At 35.2% G+C, this 27,723-nt stretch overlaps 1 protein-coding gene across 1 annotated transcript in view; it reads right to left on the bottom strand.

Moving 5' to 3' along the window:
• Positions 1-27,723, bottom strand: part of DOK6 (docking protein 6) — a 170,079-nt gene that overhangs the window by 95,828 nt on the left and 46,528 nt on the right. The window contains exons 4-5 of the mRNA XM_017729439.1: positions 14,878-14,997; positions 4,988-5,177 (exon numbers count right to left, since the gene is read on the bottom strand). Of these exons, the coding sequence (XP_017584928.1) occupies positions 4,988-5,177; positions 14,878-14,997 (310 nt within the window). The remainder of the gene's footprint in view (positions 1-4,987; positions 5,178-14,877; positions 14,998-27,723) is intronic.

Raw genomic sequence — 27,723 nt, 5'->3', positions numbered from 1 at the left:
AGATCGTAGCAAACTTAGCTATTTAAAGTGTGGAATACTGAGAGCTCTGAGCTAACATTTATGTGAAATGATAATTTACTGAAGCTACGCAACTGCTCATACTGCTGCTCAAACTGAAGTGACTCACAAATTCAATCACAAGCTTATGATTTATAATGATATTTAGAATGATTTATAATATATGATTTACAATTCTACGGTAAACTCATGATAGATAAACTTAATTCAGTATTTAGGTAATCCACCAGCAATCAGGAATTGCAGGCAGCTCTTCAGGGAGGTATAGACCTGTACAAGAGCATATGAAGTCCCATGACAGCTGACTCACGAGGCACATGCATAATGGTCCTCTTCCCACATAAGCAAAAAAGAGCATCTTTCCTGTGACTGAACTTTAAGGGTTAATTGACTAATGCATTTCATATTAACACCAAAAATCAGCACAGAGGACTGACAGACAAATGAAACATTTCAGTCAGATGTAGTGCCTGAAGCAAACAGTGAACTTTCTGCTTCAGATAACCCTAGCATCTGTGTATCTACCACAGAGAAAATGAGTATATCAGTCTTGGGAAAAAAAATCTGAGAAATTCTCATGTTACCACTGTGTAATGCTTGAGCTTAATATTTTTATTAACCAAAGAAACAGATTCCAGATCTTAGAAGTGATAGAGGATACCATATTTCATTACATTTTCTCTGATGAACAAAAAACCTAAATCAAAGGCAAATAAAGAAGGAATAGTTTCTTGTGGTTCAATGAGTCTCTTTGAATGCACAGCATGAATTAACTTGGAAATACTTGAAATTGTTTAAATTTCAACATCTTGTCAACAAAGTAAAAGAAAATGTATTTCAGAAAAAGGAGTGTGTAGTAGATTTGTGGCTCCTTCTGCTCTTAAAAATCCAAGAAAAACCTTCTGCCTCAAACTCTCTACTCTGCTGGAAACTCATAGAATTTGACAAAGTTTGGCTGGAGCTTCCACAGCCCATCCCCTCATTATATTTTTTCACCATGTTTAACTTCAGCTTTTTTTTTTTTTTTTTTTTTTACTGCTTCTGGCCAGTTAATACACTCGACCAGACAGCTTCCATACATAGAAAATAATATAAAAGACAAAATTACAAAAAGTGAAAGAAGAAACATTTTAAAATTAACAAGGAGTCCATATATGCTTAACTTTCTCTGTGTCTCAATTCTGAACTCTTAGGAGTCTCCTCTTATGCTCCTAAAAAGATGCCTCAGACAGCTTGTTTAGCTAAAAGGAAAGCTTGGACAACTGCCTTTTGCAGCTACCAGAGAGCTGAGTTTAAACATTGTTTATGGCCCTTACTATGGGTTGTTTGGTTTACAACATCAGCAAAATGAATCCTGTAACTTGGACAGGAGACTGAAAGGGATGTCTTCACACCCGATCAGGACTACGAAATGTTTCACCTGTAGCTGTTTTACTCCTTTTCTGGCATGTTTCTTAAATTGCATGTACTTAATGCAATCCCATGCAAATTAAGAGCAATTTCACCTGGACAGTTAGGGTGGGCAGTTCTGTAAGGACACATTTCCTGTTTCGGGGGCTTAAAATCCAAGACAGTCAAGGACTAATTTAGCCCACGGACATGGAGCAGCTCTTCCAAAAGTTTGAAAAGAAGTGCACCCATGGAGATCAACTCCACAGTGCCTCCAACATATCCAATATCCAAAATAATGAGGATGAGGTGTCTGAACACATTATATACATCCATAAGTTAAGGAAATTCTGTGAATCATTGATGATTAAACATTAAAACGCCTGTTCTGGCTTAATCCCAGCTGGCAACAAAGTATCACACGGCCATTTTCTCACTCCCCCGCTGGGATGAGGGAGAGCATTGGAAGGGTAAAAGTGAAGAAAGACAGTGTAATAGGTAAAGTAAAAGCTGTGTGCACATGCAAAATATCACAAGGAATTAATTCACTACTTCCCATGGGCAGACAGGTGTTCAACCATTCCCATGAAAACTGTGCCCAATCACACGTAATGATGACTTGAGAAGACAAGCGCCATCAATCCAAATGTCCCCCCTGTTCCCTGTCCTTCCCCCTGCTTTATATGACCAGCATGATGCCATGTGATATGGATTGTCCCTTTGGTCATTTGGGGTCAGCTGTCCTGGCTGTGTCCCCTCCCAACTCCTTGTGCACCCCCAGCCTATTTGCTGGGGGTTGGGTGAGAAGCAGAAAAGTCCTTAACTCCATGTAAGCTCTGCTCAACAATAACTAAAATATCCCTGGGTTGTTAACCCTATGTTCAGCACAAATCCCAAACACAGCCCCATACCAGCTACTGTGAATAAAATTAACCCTTCTGCAGCCAAAACCAGCACAACTCCCCAGTCCAGTCCAAGACTGGTTGGAAAGCCTAGATCTTAAAAAAGTAAATGCTAGGCTCTTACCTCATGTGCTCTGATCCATTCACTGTGTTAGATAAACAGTATTAATCCACACAAAGCTATTGTAGTGCCTAATGGAATTGTGAATGACTGTTTCCTGATAGGTGAAGAGATTGCACGGGATTAGCCCTAATCAGGTACTTTAGGTAATGAGAATTTCTCCATGCCACATTGAACAAAGCCACACAAAACTGTTCTTTCCCCATATCTCAGTAGGGTTTGGATAGACAAAAAGACAGATTAAGGAAATCACTGGGAAAGGAATACCTACTTTTATTAGTTCAATAAATAATAAAAAGTAAGGACGAGTCTAACTTCATAGGTAGTGCAAAGACACATATTTACAAACTCCAATTCAGTGCAAAACTAAACAGAAAAATCTGGCAGATTAAAAGAATCTGAGTTCATTCCTCCCATATTTTAGACATTTTTCAAATTGTGTAGTCATTGCCTTTCATAAGACAAGTGAGCAGTTCAGTTTTATACACCCAAGTTCATACTCCATTTAAATGAAAAGCAATATATTTATTAAAAGATAAATTTGTCAAAAAGATTAATTTTGATCAATTTATTTAACATCTTTGTGAATATGTCCATTTATTTTATTGAAGGGATTTATTTTCTTGAACAAAGTAATACCAAAACTCAGGATGTATAATGAATATATAAAACGGAGCTTCTAATGTTCATACAAACCTCATACACATATATTGGATATCTGCTAAAACTCACTAAAACATAATAACCTGTTTAAAAATATTTCCTTTAAAGCAATTGCCTACATTTAATATTTAAGCCTTAGGGAAAAATTAAAGCACCAGCACTTTTACTGCATAACATTCTCATAAAACATGGATGAGTGCTTCACCTCTTATAAAAAACATGCACCAGGAATTTATTGTATTAAGGTACTAGCAGATCAGGGGACAAAGAAAATCATGTTCAGAAAGATGAGAAAGATGATATGTTGATTAAAAAATAAAAATAAACCCCAAGCAAATCAACAACAGATTTTAAAATGAATGTTATTATTGCCTTATATAGCCTTCAGATGTTATTGAAGATACCAACTTTTCTCTAGCCTTATTTTTTTACCTCTATGCATTTCCAAATAAGATAAAGTACTTCCAAGCAAGCAAAAAGGGAGGAATCAGATCAAAAACAATAAAGCAGGACAGATAAAGGCAGAGCTAGCTCATAATAATAAAACACAGGAAAACAATCCACTTTTCATCAGGTCATATGGTCCATGGACTGTAGGAGCAGATGATATTCAGATACTAGCATGGAATTAAAATACTGTAGGAGGCTTGAAATGGAATTAAAATACTGTAGGAGGCTTGAAATGCTAATTCATGCTAAAATTGTATATTTGAATAAGCCCCTCAGCTTAATCATTGAAATCAAGTTGAAACATAGGTCAGCTTTGCTTATTTTTGCAAAAAAAAATTAAATAAAAAAACCCAATGATGTCTTCATGTGAACTCATCACAGAAAACTAACAGAGAACCAATATGGTCTAGTGACAGCAGTCTGGATATTCCAATTATTCTAATATGGTAAGTCCCAGCTATAGAAATGGCAGAGGAATTTTGGCCATTATCCCCTTCAGCAGTAGGGTCCATTAGATCCATGGTTTTGTTTCTGATCACAAACTGTAGTTTTGTGAGTATTTGTTAATGGTATTGAATAAGTATACATCAAAAGGCATATAAAGATTTTTTAACAAGACAGTGTGTCTAACCCAAGAGTGTACAGACACCTGTAATTTCACAGATTGCTTCAGAAAATTCAGGCTCTCATAAAGGAGTATGATGAGCCATAAAAAATCTCAAACCAAACCATAAAGAACAATAGTCTAGAATGATAAAATACAAGTTGAAACACCACCAGAGGGAAAGTTAAATGAAGAATTCTTTTGTGCAGAAATGCAGAAAAGGCAGTGAACCTAATGGCAAGATATGAAATGCATTAAAAAGATATGAAAGAGAGGCAAAACAGAGCTCTGTGGACATTTAAAACTGATCTGAAGATGGAAATGGCAGTGAGGATTAAAACTGCAGGCAGAAAAAACAGCTAGCCTTTTTATGGGTTCACAATGTTCTCTGTACTCCTGCTTGCAATTATACTCTAGGGTGGCAATCAGTCATCAGGAACATCCAGAAAGAGTAATATTCACTGTAATGGAAGTTATTCCATTCATACGTGGCCTTTTCCACGATCCAGAATTAATTTCTTCTACATTAAAAGTACTCAAATTATACCACATGAGTATTTAAGCACAGTGAGACCCATAAACCTTATGAATAACATTTCAATCACAGTTAAATAAAAGCCAGAGGGCGCTTAAGCTCATTTTTAATATAAGACATATTATTGTTTATTTCAAACACTGGCCCAAATATATTGAAAAGTAATATTCAGCAAGGGGAAGTCTATGGAGAAGCCATGTATTTTGTCTTGCTTTATAAGGAGAGGCTTATCTAACTTATCAGACTGCTTAAAAAAAACCCCACTTCTTATTTATTCTTTTTTTTTGCATCTCCTTAGCTCTTACCTTCCAGACTCAAATGTAAACCACGTCGAGTCACGTCCGTATCTCCTCAAAGAGCTCAGAGGCCACATGACCAGCTTGACCTTGGCATTGTGGATGTCCCAGAGATAGATGTTTTCATGTGTGATCTGCATTGTACATTCCCCGTAGATATCTAAATTTGGTGTAGGCATAAGGTATACATTGAACCGTTCTGGAAAAAACCACAAAGTTAGACATCACAGGTTAAAGCAAGATTTTACACTGGGAAAAAAAATTGAAATAAAGTCTTTAGTTCTGATGATTCAGAAATCAAAGCCAAATTTCTAGCTTTAACAGAGGTGAGGATCCACTGATGTTGAAGCAGTTCTGCTAGTACATATGAGAGGAATAAGATGAGAATCATCTTCATTTCATTTTTCCTTATAAATGATGCAGCAGTCTGAAACATCTTTCACAGATGATCTGCATAGTCCTCTTGGACATATGTTCCCACACCTTAACTGCAGTCCTTTTTTACCCTCACATTAAGGTCCATGACTCCTTACAAATCAAAATTCACAATGATGTGAACTCTGACAGAGACTCCTCTCTCAAAGAACAGAATTAAAGGTATCCTGGAAAAATATGTATGTGCAACCATTGCCTCTTAGAAAAGCTGTCCTTGAAATTGAAAACCCAAGTTTACTTATTGAAGCTTGTTAACAATTACATTCCTTGCATTCAGTTTCTGTTTATTTGCCAAAGTCATCTTATTTGTAAAATTAATAACAAATTTTAATCATCTGTTGCTTTCTTGAAAAATCTGATTCAACATGATATATTATTATGGTCATGACATCAATCACTATCAGCTGCACTTTGCTTGCAAAGTGCACTTACTGCAGTTGGAGGTCAAGGGCATTAATAATTTTCTGAAGTGCCTGCATTGCATGTGATTTAATAAGCAACACAAAAAAAATCATAAAAAAGGAAAAAAAAACCAAACCTAAAAACTCCAAGATTATAGAAAACACCGTTAAGTCATATGGAAGGAAGCAAACATTATTAGGAAGAGAAATTTAAAAAAAAATGCAATTTTCTTTGAAGAATAATGTTTCTATGAGTTGCTTCTACAAAGGATTAAAAATTCAGTTACATTTCTGATTGTACAGTTGGAAGTGCCAGCCTATATTTTAACTCTAAATGCATTGCAATATTAGGGCTTAATAGCATCATATGGGAGAGTGCAGTACATTCACAACTTTTCTCTCTTTTTTTTTCATCTTTGAAATGGGTAGAAATGCAAAATGTCAATGCTACTGCCTGAAGGATGTTAACAAAAAAGGTAAGAACAATTTAAAGTATGAGCATGAAAAATGCTTATTCAATAACAGCATCAGGAAAATGCTTTTTAGGGGGATAACTGATAGAAAAATTGCCTAAAATTACTTGATAAAGAAAAAAGTGTTTGGTGTGGAATATTCTTAATCCACCATTTGAACTGAATTTTCTCACAGTGTCCTCATAAAAATTAGGAAGGAATTTAAATTTAAAGTGAGAGAAATTTATTGCAACAATCAAAATTAGCTTCCCATTCTGTTTGAAATTCAGTACCATAGACATTGCCTCTATTTTTTAGATGTGATATATATATGTTTTTGACAAAACAATTAAAATATTGCAAGTAAGTGAGTTAATAAAAAGATATAAGTGTGTTTGAGATTGCGTGTGCGTGTGTGTGAGTGAATAAAGTAACAAAAGTTTGAGGAATTAGAGAAAGCAAGGAACTGCTGGGTAAGCAATAAAAATTGCTGCATAGCTATAAGTAAACTTGTCATCCTTAATGTTGTTCTGTTTCAGTCAATTTAATTTTGTCCTGTTAATGACTCCCCAATTGATTCATTCAGTCACAACCTCTTCTCCCAAGCCCAAATTCTCATTAGTCACACTAATGGGTGTTAGCCCTAAAAGTTTAATTTTATGACTAGGATCCCATGTGTGAAACTCTGAACATTTTGTAACAGTCTTGTGACACACAGCACAGACAGATTAGCAGAGGCTGCTGAGATCACGGAGGAGAATCTCCCCTAATGCTCAGAGGAGTGCATGGGGCAGAGGTCTAATGTAATGCCTACTAAAGTAAATGGAAGGACTCACACATGGGAGTAACAGGTCAATGACCGCTTTGGGAAGGGAATGGCGGTGAACAAGATAACTTTCATGTTGCACTGAAATTATATCTATCTATCTATCTATCTATCTATCTATATCTATATCTATATCTATATATATGCTCTTTCAGTATCCCTATGTCATTGGGATTGTCATGCAGAAATTCCTCATAACTGTGCAGGTGTGCTTCTATCATATATTAGGCTCCAGCTTTGCACTGCCATGCTGTCACTTAATGCTACTTCCCTCTATTTGAAAGAAAGATGCAGTAACTAGCCTGTCAGCTCTTTCTCTCTTGCATTACATGAAATAAAACAGTGTATCTATGGGGGGATGGGGTTACTAGATGAGAATGAAAATCTTTCTCTTTCCCCGTCTTCACCAGCAGAATGCCTCAGACAGCAGAGAAAATAAAAACATACAATTATTTTCTGAAGTAAACATTAAACTGTTGTGTGGAAGGCACAGAATATTTCAACTTGCTTTAAATGTTACCAGGATGATCATGAAATGCTCAACTTCTCTGATGTGTTTGTGGATATTATTGCATGAAGGGCATTCAGGACATATGGCATCCTCAAACTGTCAGGAGACATTTGCTGACTTTGCATGGGAGGTCAGTGTCTCAGGTGAGATGTCAGGGATTAAAGGAAGTATGATTAAAGTGAACATCAGCTGCAGGGTAAAACACAGCACCCTTGGAATTGAATCAAATTGTCAAGAAAAACAAGCATACAAACATATGTGCTGGAGAAGATTGAGGATGGATAGATTTGCTTTTGGAACAAAATCTATACTTTTGAGGAGTGGGCAGATGAGGACAAGGAAAGGTGTGGATACTATTGAATGGCTTTATTAACATGCAGGGTCCAATTTTTCCATTTCAGAAAATATTTGAGCAGGTATCTAGCTAACGGTAATACAGTCATTCCATCTTTAGTGGCATGTTTTGCCCTTACACTTATCCAGGCAAGAACAAACATTCATCATAGGCCAGATTTGGGAATCTCAGCTGAATTCTGACACCAGACCTTCTGAATAACATTGAATAGGTTATTTTGGTTCTCTTTGGTTCAGATACCATCTGCATATGAGCAGGATGAGATAACAACAGTTCACTGGATAGTAAGACTAAGCAAATAGAAGTTAATAAGGGACCCAGAAAGCAGGGAGATGGAAGAAACCAAACAAGTAGATGCAATGTTGTTGGACAAGATAAGACTGGGACTGAACAGGTGCAATTCCTCAGCATTCAGGATCCCTAACCTCTTCCCTTCTCTAAACTGGTGAGAGCAAAGTTCAGGGAGTGGTGAAGCCAGGATGAGAAAAAAAATGCTGTTATATTGCTACACTTATCACATCCTCTCAATGTGACTGCTCTTTCCCATCTCCTTCAATAAGTACAGCAATGCTTCATCATACACTTAGTGCATGTAAAGGTGTTTAGCATTTGGGCTTTGGCAAGAATACGACACTTAATAATGCTTTCCAGGGCACAGGAGCATAAGAGTCTTTATGAAAGTGAGCATATCGACTGAGACGGAGACTTGGCAGCAACTCCGAAATGCTCTCAGCCTTCCAGCTGTACTGGGGAAGCAAAATGACTGGAGCCCAGTGATCCTGTTTCTGCCATTTTCTCGCTGGATTCCTTTGGTTAAATCATCCCAGCTGGAAAACCGACCAGATGACATGGCAATCTTGCAATCCAGATTCTTGGTTTCATTTCAGCTTTAATGATGGGTAAAAAATTACTTATAGAAGGAGACAGGTTGGTGGCAACTATATAAACACGTAGAGGTCTTGAAAGCAAATATTCAGTTCATACGTGAAAGAAACTCCTCCACCTATGAGACTTCTGCTGCTAACCACCAGTGGCTAATTTTCAGGTGGAAAGAGAGCTTAAAGTCTTGAAGGTGAAGCATTTTGTGTTTATTTATATCTCAGGGCTATTAGAATGTTTCCCTTCTGCTGTACGCAGTGAGGAACCAGGACTTCAGAATCAATATTTTCCTTTGCTTATAAATATTCTGCTTTGCTTCCATTAAAAATGTAATCATCTCAATAAAAATATAAAGGTAGGTAAATACGTCAAATTGTTTCACTGGTAAGTAGTAAGAGAATAATCTGAAGTCTCACTGGATTAACATTAAAACCGTAAACAACTTACTTTTCTGAATAAAGCTGTTTGTGTTTCATTTATTTGAAGTACCCCAACAAACAAACCTATTGTATAAAAATGGATTAAGGATAACAGAAGATGAATAAAAAACCATGCAAAGTGCTTTTATGTATTAAATTACAGAGATTCTACTGACCCTAGAAAATGCCCTAAAACAAGTCAGCTCTGTGAATGTAATTACAAAGTCTCTATGCTTTGGCTGTAGTTTGCAATCTCAATATGCAGCACAAAGAAATGCCTCATAATCCTCTTCTGAGGATTCAAGGACGTTGTTCACTGTGAAAAGCTACATTTTTACTAACAAGAATTAATGAGTTTCTTGCAATTAAAATCCAGGAAGCAAGACTGCTGCTCCTGTGGAGGGTTTTTAAATAAGAAAGGAAGGTAAAACCAATGTTATGAAAGAAGAAAAACCTTACAAAGGAAGTAATTTTATGAAATACTAATATAAATATTAGGCAGGGATGAAAAGCAAAAATTCATTCAATTTCCAGACTTTGAAAATAAAAATTAGGCTTATAATGAAGTAAAATAAAAAAAAAATTAAAACCTCAAGACACATAATAAAAAAGCTTCATATTGATATCACAGGCATGATAGTTAACAGTAAATAAGATACAGCAGCAAAAGATGGATCTAGCCTTTTCTTTAGTTTAAAAATTTGCATTTTAACATTTGCCCATTTTCTTCAGGTTTTACATCAGGTTTACAAGTAATGTTTGATAGAAAATGGCTTAGTACAAGTTAAGTTTAATAGAAAACTATTTAGTACAAGTATTCAGTTATTTTAGTGCTATTATTTAGTATTCAAAACAGATAGGAATAGAGGCTTCACCAAAAAGATGCAGCTAAAAAGTCAATTTATTATTAGCCCACAAATAATGCTTTTTTAACCAATATTATCTTGAATATTCTGATTTCTTTTTCACAGTAAATATAGTATGTTATTGTATACTGTCCATTGGGATGACATCTTTCAAATTGTTTCCTTTTATAAAGAATGAAAATAATGACACATTGGACACATTGTCCATTGTAACCATGGAGAAATTCTAGATATGACTTCACCTGGGAAGATAAAAATTTAAAAATAACCCCAAAACCCCAGTTTGTTATTATGTTTTGGGGTGTATTGCAAAGGCTTCCAAATGCACTCAGAGCTGGAAAGGAAGCTTCCAATTCTTCCAGATGAAGTCAACACTCTACATTCACAATTTCTTCGTCTAGCAGCAGCTTGAGAAACCTAAGGATTATCAAATGTGTGTGTAAGAATCACAGCGTATTGCTTAGAAGACTTGTCAACAGTCTAATCAGATCCAACTTAGTCCAGATTTTCTTTCATGGAGTTGTAACTGTTTATTATTATTATTTATCTTATCATTGCATATAAAGCTTCATTCCCATTATACTAAATTAATCACCTGAATTGTGATTGCCTGAAGTGAGGCCTCTACTGCTTTTGCTTTCATACTGTATTTTAATTCTTTTGCAAATAATCTAAAAGGACATTCATAAACACTAGAGACCATGTTCAGTGTGAAAAGAAATTCAAACAGAAACAAGGTTGCTGTTATAGGGCTGAGATACGCCAACAAATCACTTAGATTTGCAGCAGAGAGAAGGTAAAATGGTTGGAGAGCAACAGAAGCTTCATTTCATATCTCACTTTAATTGGAATTTGTGCATCATTCCAAGCTAAGCAGCCATTAGTTGTGAGCCTTAAATTTAAAAAGAAAACTGTCTAACAGTAATTTTCTGCAGCAGAGTTTACACAGCAAGACTTGTGGTAATGCTTCTGGAAAGCAATAACAGAGCTGAAATTCAGTGAGAAGCTGCCTGTTACTGATGTGCTTTGCACAAAACTCGCTTAGATGTCTTCTCTATCCTTCCTACAAGACACAGTAGCAGAGCTGTCTGCTATAAGCAGTGCAGCTCTACATTTTGCCTCTTTTTGCTGTCACCACTGCAGAACTGCTTGGGGCTGGAGGCTCAAGCAACAGCGCAACTACGCTAAAACAGATCTCACTGGCACTTACTGACCAACTCAGAAGTATCAAAGAATGCCCCCTTCAGGTAGCTGTACTACCTTAAATTTCTATTCTCATGTGACAAAAATGCCTTGTGATTGTATGGCCTTTGAGCCATGGCGTTTGCACACCAAACAGCAGTTTTGCCAACCTTTGGAGCAAACTGTTTTGCAAACCCTGTTGTTGCATCCCTGCCACAGAGAATTAGGTGTCTTCCCTTCTCAAATCTGAAGCTCATCTCAGAAGATCCACAAGAGCGAGAGTGGAGGGATGAACAGGCTCAAAAGTAATAAAAAGAGGTATTAAATAAATGATAGAAACCACATAAATTTTGTTTGCCAACAATTTTCTGCAATGTGATTCTTTGTGTATATAAAAAATAAAGTAGCATGTAGCAATTCTAGTGGCCCCAGAGCCTAAACAATAACAATTAAGAAAATTATTTCAAATGTTGCAAACTGAGGGTAGTGGCCTTGGTGGTGACACACAGGAAGAAAACTACAAATCTATACATCACAATCATCACATCTCATTTTTCAAGAGAGAGCCAATTCATTTATCTGGTGTGTTTGATGAATACCCGTCCATCATTAAAATGTCCTTTAAGAACAAGAATGGGCAAGTAGTTGAACACATGAAGAACACTGCATATTAAAAATATCTCTTGGAAAAGGAAAAGTAATTAATGAAAAAGCCACCTTATTAGGCTAGTTTTTCTAAGTCCAAAGAAATATCTTTATCAAATTGTACATATTTCAGAAAATCTTTAGGGCAAAGTAACTATTCAAAAAAACCTCCATGGAATGCGATGAAATTAATGCTTAATACACCTGTTCTTTTGGGATTAATGTATAATCAACTGCTATATCATAGAGATATGAACAACATGACACCTTATTCAATGTCTTTAGTGCAAAAAATGTGCAAAAAATTTATCCAAAACTGAAAAAACATTGACACTATATTATTTATCACAATCTGTGCTCTTGCTCTGATAGTGAGAGACATCTTTTGTTCAGTGACCTGAAAGAAAGCCTTTGTATGGGTCAGGCAACAGAACTTGCACAAACTAGATGCTGAGGCTGTGAGACTCTATTACATGTTTTACCGACTGTATTCTCACATCTCGGTTTCAAGTAAGCATTAATAAATTGACTAACATGAGAGGAATTCTATGAAGTTGACACACTTGCAATATATTTGGAAGAAATGACATTCAAAGGTACTACACTGCTATTCAGTTTTTATTTAACACAAAAAAATAAAATTTGCCAGAGAGTGACACAGCTGCCATTTTCACCAAGAGAAAGATTTTAGACGCTTCCTACACGTAGCCACTGTTCATGAATTTCCAACTGTATAATTAACTTTGACCTTTCAGTTTCAGGTCAAAAAAAGCACAACAAGAATATTTATAAGCAAAAGCTCAGTAGACTTTCAAAAGGTTTTGAGGTACCTTTTGAACTACTCTTTTTGATAGCATGTGTGTAAAAGCTACAATATGGGGGAAATGTGAAAGAAAATCAATTAAAAATCTGATTTTCTTATAGCTCACCAAATGATTCCACACTTCAACTAGTAACCTTTTCAATAATACTGTCATGTGAGGAATGACAGCATCAGGTTTGCAGAATAAGATAGCTAGCATAAACTGAAGGCACGCTTCCACTCAACTGATTTTACTGAAGAAATCTGCTACAGGAATTTGAGTGCAACTGCAGGTTCTTACAGCACAGATAAATGAACAAAATGCCAGATTTCATACCTATAGTAAGAATCTCTGCACTTTTTCCTCCTTTCAAGCTGATTAAAAGACACCCACAACAGAATTTGCTTTGCCTCTGAACAAGACAACTTTGAATTTCAAACATGCTTATTAAAATGCAAAGTTGTGCATCAAAGAGATGAGGGAAGGATGAGGATAGGTATCAGAATTACTTGTCTGAGATACTGTAACTAATGATTTAGCAGAGCAAGCTCGTCAAATATTGGATTATATGTATTCAGTCACTTGTTTTAAAAGAATACAGCTAATGATACCCTCCATGCATTATTATTCATGTGATTTGTACAACAAATACATGCTTTGCCTCTTTGTTTCCTTTCATTTATTTACTTAGAACAATAAAGATGCTAATTATGTTCATGTATACTGGTTGGTAACACTGCAATTAATTTCTCGACTAAGGCAATTGAATCAAGACTAGTTCATACAACAGAACTAATATATGCCTCCTGGAGGTCATGTGTGTCTAACTGGATCTTCAGAAACATAAATAAATGTAATATTTGTCACCTATGTTCAAAACCTGCTGGAGAGTACATGAATTCACTGCAGAAAGAGCTTGAGGAATTTCAAGCTACTTTTCTGTTCACGTCACAGGCTTTTGACAAGGTTTATTTCCTTTCACATTTGTGAAAGACCTCTACCTGTTCACACAGTTCTCTCTTCAGTAGCATGCAGATGAGCTTTATACCTATATCCTATCAGCATATAGCAGATGGGATGCTTTGAGTGGTGTCTGATCATTATCATTTTCCTACAACATTAGTAGCTCTCCCTTTGTTAAGTAGTTTGAGTCTACAAATTGAATTCTGTGTCTCATAGCAGGCAAACAACTTTACAAACATCTGAACTTCTTTTAAATCCCATTTCAATGCATCTGTTTTTTTGAACAAGATTTCTGTATATTCCATGCTGTGTGCTATTGGTTTCAGAGAAATAATATAATAAATATAATGCCATTCATTCTATAAATTAATTATGTAATTTTGTTTATAATGGTAGCTGGCTTGATATTTTATGACCATTGAGGCAGTGTGTGTTAATACTTTGTTGAACGCTATTGGATCTTATAAAAGCATCAAGACAGTAATAATCATTGAGAGCTGTAAATTAGGGAGGACTAAATGAGCACATTTTGTGTTGCCCTCGTGTTCATTAATAGGAATTAAATGACAGGGTAATCACAGATTTTCTTTTGCTATTGCCTGTTCCATCCACTAGCGTTCTTCCTGTGCATGTGTCTAATCCAAAAAGCCTTTAGATGAAGACTTACAACTCAAGCTTAGTGCTGACTAGCATCTGTCACTGCCCTTTCCACCCACATTTGACAGCATTTAGATGATTCTGACTTCAATATTCAAGACAGGTATGAGTTTAAAGCAAATATGTGTTTTGCAGTCCAAATTGCTGTCGGAATGTTCACCGCTGTCCTTAAAAGGCTGCAAAACAACAGCTGCTGCTTTATTCCTCTGCACAGAAGCCATCATTTCCAGAAACAGAAGGGTCATGGCCATCATTTCCCATGACAGGGAAATCTGAACACAATGAAGACACAAAGTCACTCTATATGTGTTATTTGGCATGGAATTTAATCATCTTTATTTATAAAAAAAAAATAGGCTTGAGCTTCAAAAGCATATCCAAATGTTTAGTTTCTAATGATACTCTTCCAGCTACTAGCAAAAGTCCTTGCAACAACAGGCACAAGCAAAGATGACATGGGACATCACCTAAGAACTGATCTAGGAGCAAATAAAAAGTTACTTACCATTTTGTTCTCTCTGGACTCCAGCAGCAAGCAAATCTGGTTCCCCAAGACTTATATCATTGAGTCTGGCCCCTAGACACTCCATGCAAAGATGTTTGCACCACTCCTCTGCCTCTAGTTCTGAGAAAACAGAAAAAAAGCCATTCATGGTGACATCTTACAAAAAAAAGTGTGAAGTTAAATCAATACTTTCTTACTGACAAGGTTCATCACAATATACTTCTGTTGAAACATGAGTTATTAGCATAAAGTCCCACATTAATTTCATTGCCTCAATTTATGAACTTTTAAAAAGGGTTTAAACTATTAGGACTGCATCTTCCATCCTCAAATTTGAGGATAGGAGGTGGAGTTAACAAAGAAGAGGAATAAGGAATTTTCAAGGCAGTATACTTCTGGTAGGTCTTGAAAGAAAAAATGCAATTTAGAAAAACTTTATATATAGTAGCTGAAATATTCTTTACTGCTTTTTAGGCAAGTCTGAACTCTTAAGATATTTTCTGTTTTGAAAGGTGCTAGAGCATTTTTCTCAGAGCAAAGGAAAAACAGTAGTAAAATCATCTTCAAATGCTAAACTTCCCTCTCTGTCGTAGTGAAAGACCATGCCTGTCAAACTAGTCTGAATAATTAATTTCTTCAGCTCTGTTCACCTTCTTTTGGTCTTGGGGCAATTTGAGCATTAGTTGAAACATTTATATGAAGACTTAAAACCTCCCAGTCCTTTCTGAGTCCTCCATTGCATCGCATTGATGCAATATGAGAACTCCCTATCTGCCAGTCCATCAAAATGTGAATTCCACAAGGCCTACACATACCACAACATCCTCCCTTTCAACTTCAGCTTCATCCTGTCCACTTCTCAAACTTAACATCACGAAATCCATGGCATTGGTCAAACAAGCATCATCTTAAGTTGGAGCTAACACAGTGTGAAACTACAACTAAGAAAAATCGCATGACTACCCTGACTGTCTCTTATTTACAGGAAAGACTTCACCTAAGGGAAGCTTCCTGGAGAGCAGGCTGAACACCAGGCACTCAGTGAGCAACCATGGTCACATTCAGTCTCTATCTGATCATCTTTAACAGTGAATGACTCCAGTAATTTAGAAATGTTTGCAATAAACTGCCAGTTTTTTCAGTCCTTTTTTTGGGACATCAGGAAAATAATTCTGTGACAATCTCTCCAATGTAGTGCTAAAATTTGGAGAGAGAAAAATACCACATGCCAGCCCCAAAGCATTTAGTGATGATGAATTATTTAAATTAGTGAAATTTTTTTATCTGAGAAAAACTCTTCTAAGCCTAATTGCTACAGTCCTCAAATTCTTGCCTGGTTAGACACAGATCTCACAAAAACATTTGCTGGACAACAAAGGGAGACAGGCATGCAATTCCAGGTCTCCAAGAACCTTTGGATACCTTCCTTTGTTCAGCATCTTGAATAAAGCAGGAACAGATACATACCAAATTTGTTAAACGCCTACTTCCAAAATTATTCTACTCTTACATGAAGAAATTTCCTGTATATTTTCCCTTCCTCTCCTTCAGCCTTTGCCATTTCCTTGGATACTTTTGAAGTCTTTTGAACCAAAGCCATGCCTTATAAATCCCACTTTGCCGTGGAGAGGGTTTCATGCCAGGGAGATAGATGATAGAACTGGACCCCAAGACATGCTGCCCTATTCTGGCAGCATGTGGATGGGGAGAGGGAGCAGGGCACCAGCACACAGATAAGAGAATTGAGGTGCCCCTGAGTTGCCCAACATCTGCTTCCAGTTACAGATAAGGACAGGGCAATCAATGGGGAAAGCTGGTAGCACAAAGGTGGGAATGCAAATCTAGGCAAGTGCTCCCACGTTTCCTTCCTTTTGCTTCTTTTCTGCCTAAACTGTGTCACAGAACAATATATATGCTGACAGAATGCATAGCTCTATATAAAGCCTGCATTGATTCCTGGAGTGTGGCCAGAATATAACATTTTATGTATTTTACAAAATATGCATTTTATTACTTTTTTTCATTGTGCCTCCACCCAGACTAGAAGGGCATGTACTGAAAACATAGAATGAGATGACAGTAAACAAACACTAACCTAACCCTTCTAATATTACAAATATCCAAGGAGAAAGTGAAACACACTGGTAGTTCCATAAATCCAGCTTAACATCAACATATATTCAAAAGAGGACTCATGTAAAAGCAACAAATTCAACTTATATGTATACTCACACCAAATTTCCTGTAGTTATTTTTGGAAACAAACAAACAAATCAAGCATTCTAGGAAGGTGTTTCTTCTATGTGTCTTTGTTTTGTCTCCTCAATCCACCTGCCTTTCTCTTTTACAGGAACATCTAGACCTTTAAAGTTTGGATCCAGAAACCCCCTCTCAGAGTGTTCAGCTGGCAGTTTAATTTAAGCTGCTGCCTTATTGCTGCCAGACACTGATGATTAGGCCCAGATCAGACCATTCTCCAACTGCTGTACAGAAGAAACTTATCTTAGTATGAGCATTATAAGATCATGGCTATATTTTGCAAAGTGTAGGCTATAGCATGCATTGTACTGCTGTATAACTCAAAATTTCTATCTTACAAAAATGATTGACTTAATGCTATGGGAAATATAGTTTCAATGCAGAACTGAAATATCTTCCCACAGAACTGTGAGGATTTGTGTCTGCTGTCGGAAGAATCAACATTATCTACAAATGTGTCTGGAAGGTCAAGGGTATCAAAGTAGTGTGAGAGTTAGTCCTGCCTAATGCATTCTGATAGCTATTGCTTACTTGCAGGGAATTGCCTTCAACCTTTTCCTTGATGGACATGTGAAACCTTTTTTTTTAGAAGCAGGTGAATTACTTTTCAAAACCAAAGCCTTGATTTTCCTTTCACCATGTGCATCAATAAAGCAATCTGTCATTCTTTTGTAAAATGCCTACAGAATGTCTTGTGTTTCTGGGTAACAAATTCAATATTATTTACGATTAAAAAATTATGTATTATAATTTATAGTACATAAACATGTCATGGCAGCAATCTTTAAGAATGACAGGTACCACGTCAGAAAACAGAGATATCTCAGTTACTGCTTTATTTTGATTACATGCATATACTGAAACAGATGAAATATTACAGTGGAACCAAGTAATAAAAAAGTGTCAGCAAAATTGTTCTCTTTAATGCATCTAGACCAGATTTATTGGTAGTAAATGCAGAGTTTTTAGTCATAACTGGTACTTGTCATTGAAAAATTTATTTTCCTTTTAAGATAACTGAATTCCTGGACTGAATGATATATTGTAAAGCATGCCATCACAGCTATAAATAAAATCAAAATATTTGCATTTTTACTTTTATTCAATTATAAAATGCTTCTATACAAATGTCATGAGGTGAGATAAAATGCAAAGAAATGAGAGAACTTAGATAGGCAGTGTTTATTGCATAAGAAATATTACCAGGAGCAAATTAGTAAACTTGTTATTCAACTTGTTATTGGCAATATTTTTTTTGCAGCTGATCTCAGTTTTAGGTCATGCCTGAGGTTATATGTCATTTCTGCTTCAGTTCTCAGGTGATTACACTGGGGCTGTACCTAGTCTGACCACTGTCTTGGAAACAGGTGATACCACAGGGTAATAAATGTGTTTGTTGATATAATAACAATGACGGAACAATATTGGCAAATCGTGTTAGAGATAGGAATTTGTCATAGTAAAAATGTTCTGCTTCTTACAGTTTAAAATATAAACATAATCTACAGAGAGGGAGTGAAGGGCAATGAAATAGATATATGGACACGTTTCAATTCACTGTCCTTAGAAATCATATAGATCTCTTTCTATCTGGCCTCAAGATCCTCTAGATCTCTAAGGCTAGAGGAGGGATTGTTTTCAGACTCCTAACTTAGGAAGCATTTTGTGTGTGGACTTAACCAAACACCTTCTGAATCCTGCTAACTCCATGTTCTTTCACATTTTCCTTCTGTGTTCACATGGCACAATCCTATAGTAGCCTTCCATCTCCCACCACCACAAGTTGCCAGTACAGTTGGATGCCTCTAGGCTGAGATAAAGCCCCAAAGTGCTGACCCCTCCTGCTCAGTCCAGTTCCCTCCTTTCCAGGAGCAATGAGCAGTAATTTATTGAATTTGTAAACAAAGGGCTCAATTTATATGCACCTCCTAAAGACAGGCCTCTTCTCCTTCTCATGCAGCCCACATAAAGTGATAAGATCAAGAATTTAAGTTGGAAATAGCATGTGTACAATATTAGAGGGGGATAACAAACATCGTCCTTGTGCGAATCAAAAAACCTCACTTCTTTGTGTTTTACCTGATGTCAAACTGTATAAACCTCAAATGTTAGTTTCTTCATTTCTGAAACATTTTAATGTATTTGCTGTACAAATTGTTTAGCTCTTCTTCCTTCTAAATGACATCTATAAGAGGTACAAATACAACTAAATATTGTTATCCTGAATGAAACTGGAGGATCTTTCCTGCTCAGATTAGTAGGATTTAGACCTTATATTCTCTACCAAGAAAGAAAGATGATACTGAAAAATGTGCCAATTTATCTCTTCTAAAAATCACTCAGGCTTAATTAGAAGCTAATAAGAAAAAATATTATAGAATTCCCACAGGATTTATGTGCTATTATACTGCACCACGTAAAATATATGAAGCAACTTAATATTTTTTTTTCACTAGCAAATAACACTATTGCCTGCAGGCATGTAATTTCTTATCAAAATCAATAATACCTTAAAACCATCTATCCTTTATCAGGATATATATCATCCTTTGATGATTTGAAAATAATTTTATTTAAGAAATATTTAAAATGTTATCTAACTATTTCTCTGTTACTTTGGGCACTTCTACTAGAGCACATCACACACACTCAAACACATACAAATCAAAAGCAATGTGGCTATTTCATATTTTTGCTCAGAGGAAAAGAGGGATAGTGCTTATTTTTTGTAATAATGTATTACTGATTAACAATGTCTACGCATGAATTTGGCAAGTTTTTATTAAGTGATAGCTAGGAAGCAATGAAGGGGACATACGTTCTGTTTATAGCAAAAGAACAGAAAATCAGTCTGTATGTAGACTAAAGCTTGCTTTCAAATAGAAAGTAACAGAGATGATAGGCCGCAACTCTGACAGCAACTGGTTTATTAAAATTATTCTTTTATTGACTAACTATATTTGAAGGTATTTTATGATATATGGGACTCATATATATAATTTTTGCTTGTGTCTCAAATAATACTACTTCTAAGGAAACTTTCTAGTATATTTTTCTTGAACTGTGATTTTTGAATATTTCACCTGGAGTGAAGTGTTCTGTTATCACTTAAGTGTAAGTCATTGAACCAAAAGGCAAAGGAAAGTCATGAAGGAAAACTACATATACTGTCAAATCATATTAATTTACTGAAAATACTGCTCGTTCAAGCAGTGACAAAACATGTTAAAGAAAACCTGAAAATATTCTTTGCAAAAACGTTGGTGAGTCAAGTTCCTCAAAATCTTATCATTGCCACTTTTTAATACTATAAGACTTTTACTTTTGAACTAATTCCAGCTATTAAAATTGATGCATATTTTTGACTATACCATCAGTTTAACGACATACACGCCTTTCATTTGGGCATTACGGTTTTCTTTTTTTTGCTTAAAGAAATACTGAATAATGCAGCAATCAAGATAAATGAAAATTACAGAATATGAACACATACTCTGTAACTTTATCTGTTAGCATATTTTGCTAATGCTTTTTTTTTTTAAGTGACGGAAGATGTGGTCTAAGTATTATACAAAAACAATATACAAAAAGAAACTTCCATTTCCCCATTATTTGCTATTTTAAATTTGAGTTGGCATAAGGAGAGTACAGTTAACTACAATAATTACCAAAGGACATTTATTAGCATTTAAAACTGTTATTTCTGCCACACTTATCTGCAGATGCAAGATTTATCAAGAACAGGGCTCTGATAATTAATCTGATTATGTATCTGTGTTTGCAAACAGCCAGCTGTATATGTCTGTATTTATTGAGATACATCAAAGCTGACATTTTCCTGAAAATACCCCATTTGTTTCTGCAGGTCTGATAAAAAGTTTCAGCTTGAATAACCAGCACTCAGCTACTAGTCTGTCTATTGTCCCGTCTATAATATAAACGTGTACAATGTTAAGTCAATCATTTTGAAGACAAGTATTTTAAAAGATTTATCATACTGATGTTACCATCCATTAAACTCTTGCCCATTAAAACAGCAAGAAGCAAAGTTCCTCATATGCAATGCTGCTTGAGAATGTAGTTTTCATACAGAAACAGAACTCAAGATGACTTGCTTGAAAAATGGAGAGTGTATGGGAAAATGAAGAAAAATAGCCTACAAGGAAGTAATTTCCTTTGCTCGATACCATTGCTAATGTAACTACAAGACTTTTGTCTTCTTTTTTTTTTCTTTATGACAATGGCAATTTCTGCTATTAAAAAGAAGTGTATATCACCTTAGTCTGTGATTAGTCCTACAGAAATGAACGATGCCATTCCAGGAGGAAAATGCGACTTAGTGGATAAATTAGTTATTGAGGGTAGATTTATAGGTATTCTTTAAAATTAGGTATTCTACTTCACGCTGCGGACTAGTGCCTCTCATTGCACCACAAATGTTTATCAAGTCAGTATGTCCAACAGATCAACAGTGAGCTGACATCATTACCCAAAAATATGCCCAGCAAAATTTCACTCTCAATTCAAACTTTCTTTAAATTGAAAAGTAAGAATTATGAAAACCTGCCTAAACATAGAAGAAACATTTACATTTTGTCTGAAACTAATGGGCCAGTAACAAGAATCTGACGTGGGCATTATACAGTTCCCCAGGACTGTCAATTCATACCTGTTTCAACAGTTATTAACGTTAAATTGCAATGGCATGAAAGTAAAATAACCTCAGGCAGCATGTCTGTAGTGGGAATGACATAAACACCATCAGTCAAGTGTCCAAAAAAGGTCTGTCACCAGGAACAAAACACACAGAAGGTGCTATCACATCAGCTTTTGCTGCTACCCCATGACTGGCAGTCAGCAATAGCATTTTTATATATTCAAAATTTGTGGTATTTCAGATTTAGTCTACTCCCACAATATTTTTATTCCTCTTGGGAATGTTATAGTGCTGTTTTTCGAATGCATGGGAAATTTAATACCTTCTGTGCAAATGTAAAGTATGCCTCCTTTCCATTTTCAAGCGTTTAAGTTATGATCTAGTAAGAGAATCCAATACCCAAATAAACTGGTACAAATCCTAGGGTTCATTTCACTTTTCTTTTTTAATTTGTTAAATATTCAGTCTTTGAAGTATTGACAAAGCTTGTCACTTGAAGATCAGAAATATTGTTAGATAAGATAAATAATTTAAAAAGTATTAGTTTCCTTTACAAAATCAAGGTGAAAAGGACTAGTTTCAATACATGGAAGAAAAAATGCATACCATTGCCAGTATATGCTTCATTGCCCTTATGCCTTTGATCATGACTTTCACTCCAGCCATCTGAGTATCTTCTGCATTAAATCAGTAGGAGCAGGCAATAACTACCACACTAGGATGTCTTTGCAATCTCCCTTTCTTCTTTTCTTTTGCTAAACATGCCTAACTAAAGCAAGGCTTCAAGCTATGAATACTTGAGATTTATTAAAGGTTGTGCCATTTTGGCTGAGCACAGAGAGCAGCGTTAGTGTTGCCCTCTTCTGATGTAAGGGGCTAGGAAACTTTCCTGCATGGTACTATACATGACTTTCATAACAACAAACCTCCTGAAAGAACATATTTTTTTCTTTCTGTGTTTCCATTGTCCACTAAATGCAAAATTTTCCCCAAACTCTAAAAGTTGTGTTTAAGATGTGAGTCCTTGTTACTATGAGAGCTAAGAAGGTTTTTATGGCATTGGAAGTGTAAAGAAACCCATTCAAAGCAATTACAGAGAACTTCTGACTGAAATCATCTGTAATGCAGTACGTGTTCTACTTGATTCTCAGTTGCATAAAATTTTACTCTGAGGCAGAACAAAGTATTAGCCAGAAATGTCTCTGTGTCTTCCACTTTATTCTTGGGGGTTTTTAACGGGGTGCTACTGCAAAGAAATAAATCTTAGAAGTTCATAGTCTGGAGTTAGTATCTAAGGAAACATAATTAGGAAAGTCTTTCACATCTACATAATTTAAACCCAAAGGGGATTACATTTTCATTATCAATTTCTTACTTTCATTTTAAACTTGTAACTTTTATTCCCAGTATAGAGTGGATTTTTACATTTGATACATGTAAACATTATTTAGATTAGAAAATATTTTATGAAAAGAGACATTCTTTCAATGTCTATGAAAATAGATGTTTTCCAATCAGGAAAAACTTCCTGTAAATAACAGTCTACTAAAAAAATTGTATCTAAAATATGAAATTTTAGATTCCTGGGTTTTACTATACACCATTCAGATCTCTACATCATGATCAGTAAGTAAGAGACACGTAAGACTGCCTGAGAAGATACAGTTGCTTGAAGCTGAAACTCATAATCCATACTTTCATTAAGTTAATAGGACAATTTTTCTTTTTATTTTTTAATTCAGTAGACTTCCAAGATTCATAACAGTAAAACTATGTCCTTTGTTGAACCAGGAAAACAGTAAATAGATCCATCTTCAATTGTGTCATTTTCTTCCAAGACAATAAGTCTTGATGAATGCAGTCTTACAGAACATACCAAGATTATATATTGGAAATTTCAAGAGCTCTGCTGAAATGACTGGAAACTCACTGACAAAAGTTTTATTTCAAATCTTACATCTTTATTTAAGGGTAAACAACTCACCGTGAAAGTATAAGAATGTTTAAATTTAATATTTTGAACCATATAAAGTAAGAACTGCAGCAAAAGATTAGGATTTAGGTCTGTAAATCAGAGGTGCTGACTACAGTGAGAAGATGTAGCTGTAATTAATGCACACTGGTGATGAATTGCCCACTAACAGCTTACTTGTGAAGTGAATTTTAGGCACACGCTGAACTGGAGGGGAGGGGATGAATATCCTTTCCTTATGGAGGATTTGAAGTCATGCACTGGCAAAGACTGGTCTTCTCTGTTCCCTACCGAGACTCCATGACAAAGATCCCAATTTCTCACAACTTAAGCTAAATTCAAATCCATGGCTGATATCTTTTAGTGGAGAAAGCAATCTAGAAAACCAATTCTACAGAGAAATTAGTTTTTAACAGTAGGGATGAGAAAATTGATCACTGTCATTTAAAAAGGAGTTATTCAGCACCATCAGCACACTCAACTAATGGGCAAAAGTACAATTCTTATGCTGCCATATGCTTTTCCTATTTTCTGCATCAAAGATTTTAAGTGAGAAAATGGCTGACTTGAATGTTGCTCTTCCTTCTGCTTGGAGTGGCCTCCTCCTAAGTTCCACTGCCTTAAAAAAATGCAAAAAAGCCCCTCTTGATTTTGTGATAAGTGAGGGTAAGCAGGGGTTTATTAACTTAGTCATGAACAAATGAGTATGACAGTAGGGTTTTTTTCCTGGATCACGGTGTTACAATGAGGTCATAATAATGAGCAAGTAATAAAAAGCAACTATACACATAATTCTGTCTTTTTTTTTCCCCAGAATCGGATAAGGGTAGGCAGACAATTATTATTCTTTACATTTTTGTAATAAACCCTAACATATGCCTTTGCATAGAATTACAGTAACTTATATAATTAAGGAATCAGTTTCCATGCCCAAAACTAGTAGTGCAATATAATAGATTGAAGCATGAATGAAAAAAACTTGTTATACAAATGATAGTGACATTTTGGAGAAGTAATGCTTTACTAAGCTAGAAAGAGAGAAATCTTTTCTTTTTATATCAGAAAAAATTGACAACTTCATTTACTCCCTTGATTTGATCCCTCATGAAACCCAAAGTTTATATCAACAAATACATGTATAATGCTTATAAATACAAACTCTCAAATCTGAATGAAGATTTTTACAAATACGCTACTTAGAGTTATAAATTTGTAGTTTTTCATCATGACTTCCATTAAAGAAAGCATTCATAATACCCCTCAGAATTCATAATAGCCTTCATCAGCAAACATACAATTTTTTACATGCTGTCAGCTATTTGATTCACAAAGGAGATTAAAATTATAGCTGTGACAACCTTAAAAAAATAAAATTACTTAAAATCGCAAAATTCATGGGATACCGCTATTTTTTTAACTTAGCAGGCATGCAGTTAAAAACTGCCTATAAAGTAAATTGACATAATCACATGCAGAAACACACAGCTCTCCTTCCAACTTCTTCCTCCTCACATTTCTCCTATGATCATAGAGTTTAAAAATAAGCCCTTAGACATTAAGATATTAAGTCTTTTTCCCTTAGATTGCTGTCTTACAATACTAATTCTTATTACAGTGATGTCTACATTTTAATTAAAATTATACATATTGATAGAATATGAACCCAAGGATATCTCCAGACACCAAGAAATGCATAGCAGGGCATTATATTTGAAGGACTAGTTAGTGACACATATGATTTTTAGGGTTTCTTTTCAGTTGGTTCTTAACCACAGTAAACTATATCTTCATCTAAATCATATTTCTGTAGACAAATAATAAACACTTCCCAGAAATAATAAATTCTTCCCATAAAAAAAAGTATGATTGTCAACATGAAATGCCATGTGAGAAGAAAAATATTTATACTCAGCACATACTGGAATTATAATTAGACAAACATAAGGTAGAGGTTACATACGTATCTGAGTATTGCTGATTTCTACTTTATTGCTGATGAGTACCAGCAGCAAGGACAGCATTTATTAGCAGGAGAGTACTGCTATATCTAGTGAAAAATGCTGGGAGCACTGCTTCCTGCATCACACAGATGTCATGGACATTGCAGTAAACTTGGAAAAGATTCACACTGTCACTGAGCAGAACATTTTGAAATTACATTGGCTTTTTGAGTTTCCTGCATTAATTCATTTCCATCACTAGAGAGAAAAGCAGAGATAAATGTCAGCATGTCTATTTAATTCCCTTCTTATTTTGTCAGCGAGGTGATTGTAAGCTATAGTGAGGTTTAGGCTAACCTCCTTACACATTCAAACAAACTTACCATGATAATATTGCTGATGTTTAAAATATAAAGCAGAAGCTACACAGTAAGATATTTTGCCATTCTTACTGGATTCATGTTTATAGGAACATACCTAACACATATCTGTCTTTCTTAGACAGGTTAACTTAATTATCTAGAGGCTTGCCTATTAGCACGTTCAAATTTTCTTTCATTTTACATTTATTAGTCATATTTATTTTATGTGTCCACAGCAAATTCTCTGATTTGATTATTTCAATTTCTAGGTCCACTCAAAATTATCAGTAACAGATGTAATATTGACTTCATGTTTTATTTATGGAGTATAAACTTCAGATACAGGATTGATTTTTTTCCCTTGAAACTGAAACCAAATGCTAAACTACTGAGAGGTTTGGCCGGTGAAGAACGTTCTAAAAAGACAGCCAAATTCACAGCCACTGATCTAGTACCATTCTGAAATGGAGTTGGCTGTTTTCCAACAGCACTCCAAAGGGCTACCTTTGGGGGGCACTTTATAAAGTACTTCCTGCTTATGAAACAGAGATAATTTATTTTAGTGAGCCATTGTTCTTACTTGGAATGTGATGAAATGGTCTTTGTTCTCTTTTCCACTTCACTAATTTTAAGTTTGCTTAATTTTTCTGCTAGCCAATAGGGCTGTGATTTTATCCTAAACACAGGAATATATTAAAATATGTCTAGTTTACAAATCAATGATTCTTTATAATAGACCAGTTAATATTATTTCATTATTAGGAAAACTACAATACTGTGCATGTATTTTAACTTTAAAACTACACACATTTTTAAGGAAAAGCTTGGGCTTAAACATAAAAAAGAAACTTTAGATTAGTTTTTCAATCTTGTCTTACATGATCATGAAAATGCAGGCTAAACACTCCTTAATGCTACCCAATAAAATGATAGACTCACAAGAGTTACTAATAATTTTATGTTGCTGTGCCTTAAAAAAATTAATTGCTAAATTAAGTCCACATACAGATCCTTTTTCTTTAATTAAGAAATCTCCCACGTTTTCAAAAAGTACAGCTTTCCTGAAAGTAAATGGATCTAGCGCTCTATCCTTTAGAAGCAGAACAAGATTCCTCATAATTCCAGTTAATATGGAGATTTCACTTCAAAGTAAGGCTCTAATCTTCATAAGACAGCAGAAGACTAGTACACATCATATAATTTTTACTAATATCAATCTTAAACACCTAACATATGCCAGAACATTATATGAATGCATTAATATACTTGGAAGTATTTGGAAGTATTTGCATTGCTTTTGTGAACAGAATTGTTGATTTTGACTTCGCTATGGTATGAGAAGAGTGATCGGTCTATTTGAATTAAGAAAAAAAGAACTCCATCTAATACAAAGCAACCCTATAAAACTGCTTGAAAGAATGTAGTGAAACTGTCACAACAGGTGGTCACCAAAACCCATCAAACAGCACTGCAAGTTTGATCCACCAAATACCTGCAAAACTCAAACCCAATACGATGTTTATTCTGTCTTCTGGAACAATTACAAATTGATAAAAACTGAATCTAAAGCAAAATGCAAAAAAGTTCTCAAATAAGAACATATATTTTCTCTATTTTTATATAAATTTTTACACCAATTGTACCTGTTTCAGCAGG

The sequence above is a fragment of the Corvus brachyrhynchos genome, unplaced genomic scaffold (assembly GCF_000691975.1).
Source record: "Corvus brachyrhynchos isolate BGI_N302 unplaced genomic scaffold, ASM69197v1 scaffold331, whole genome shotgun sequence".
Lineage (NCBI taxonomy): Eukaryota > Metazoa > Chordata > Aves > Passeriformes > Corvidae > Corvus > Corvus brachyrhynchos.
Note: the sequence above shows the minus strand (reverse complement) of the source record. Positions and strands in the feature narration are given on the sequence as shown.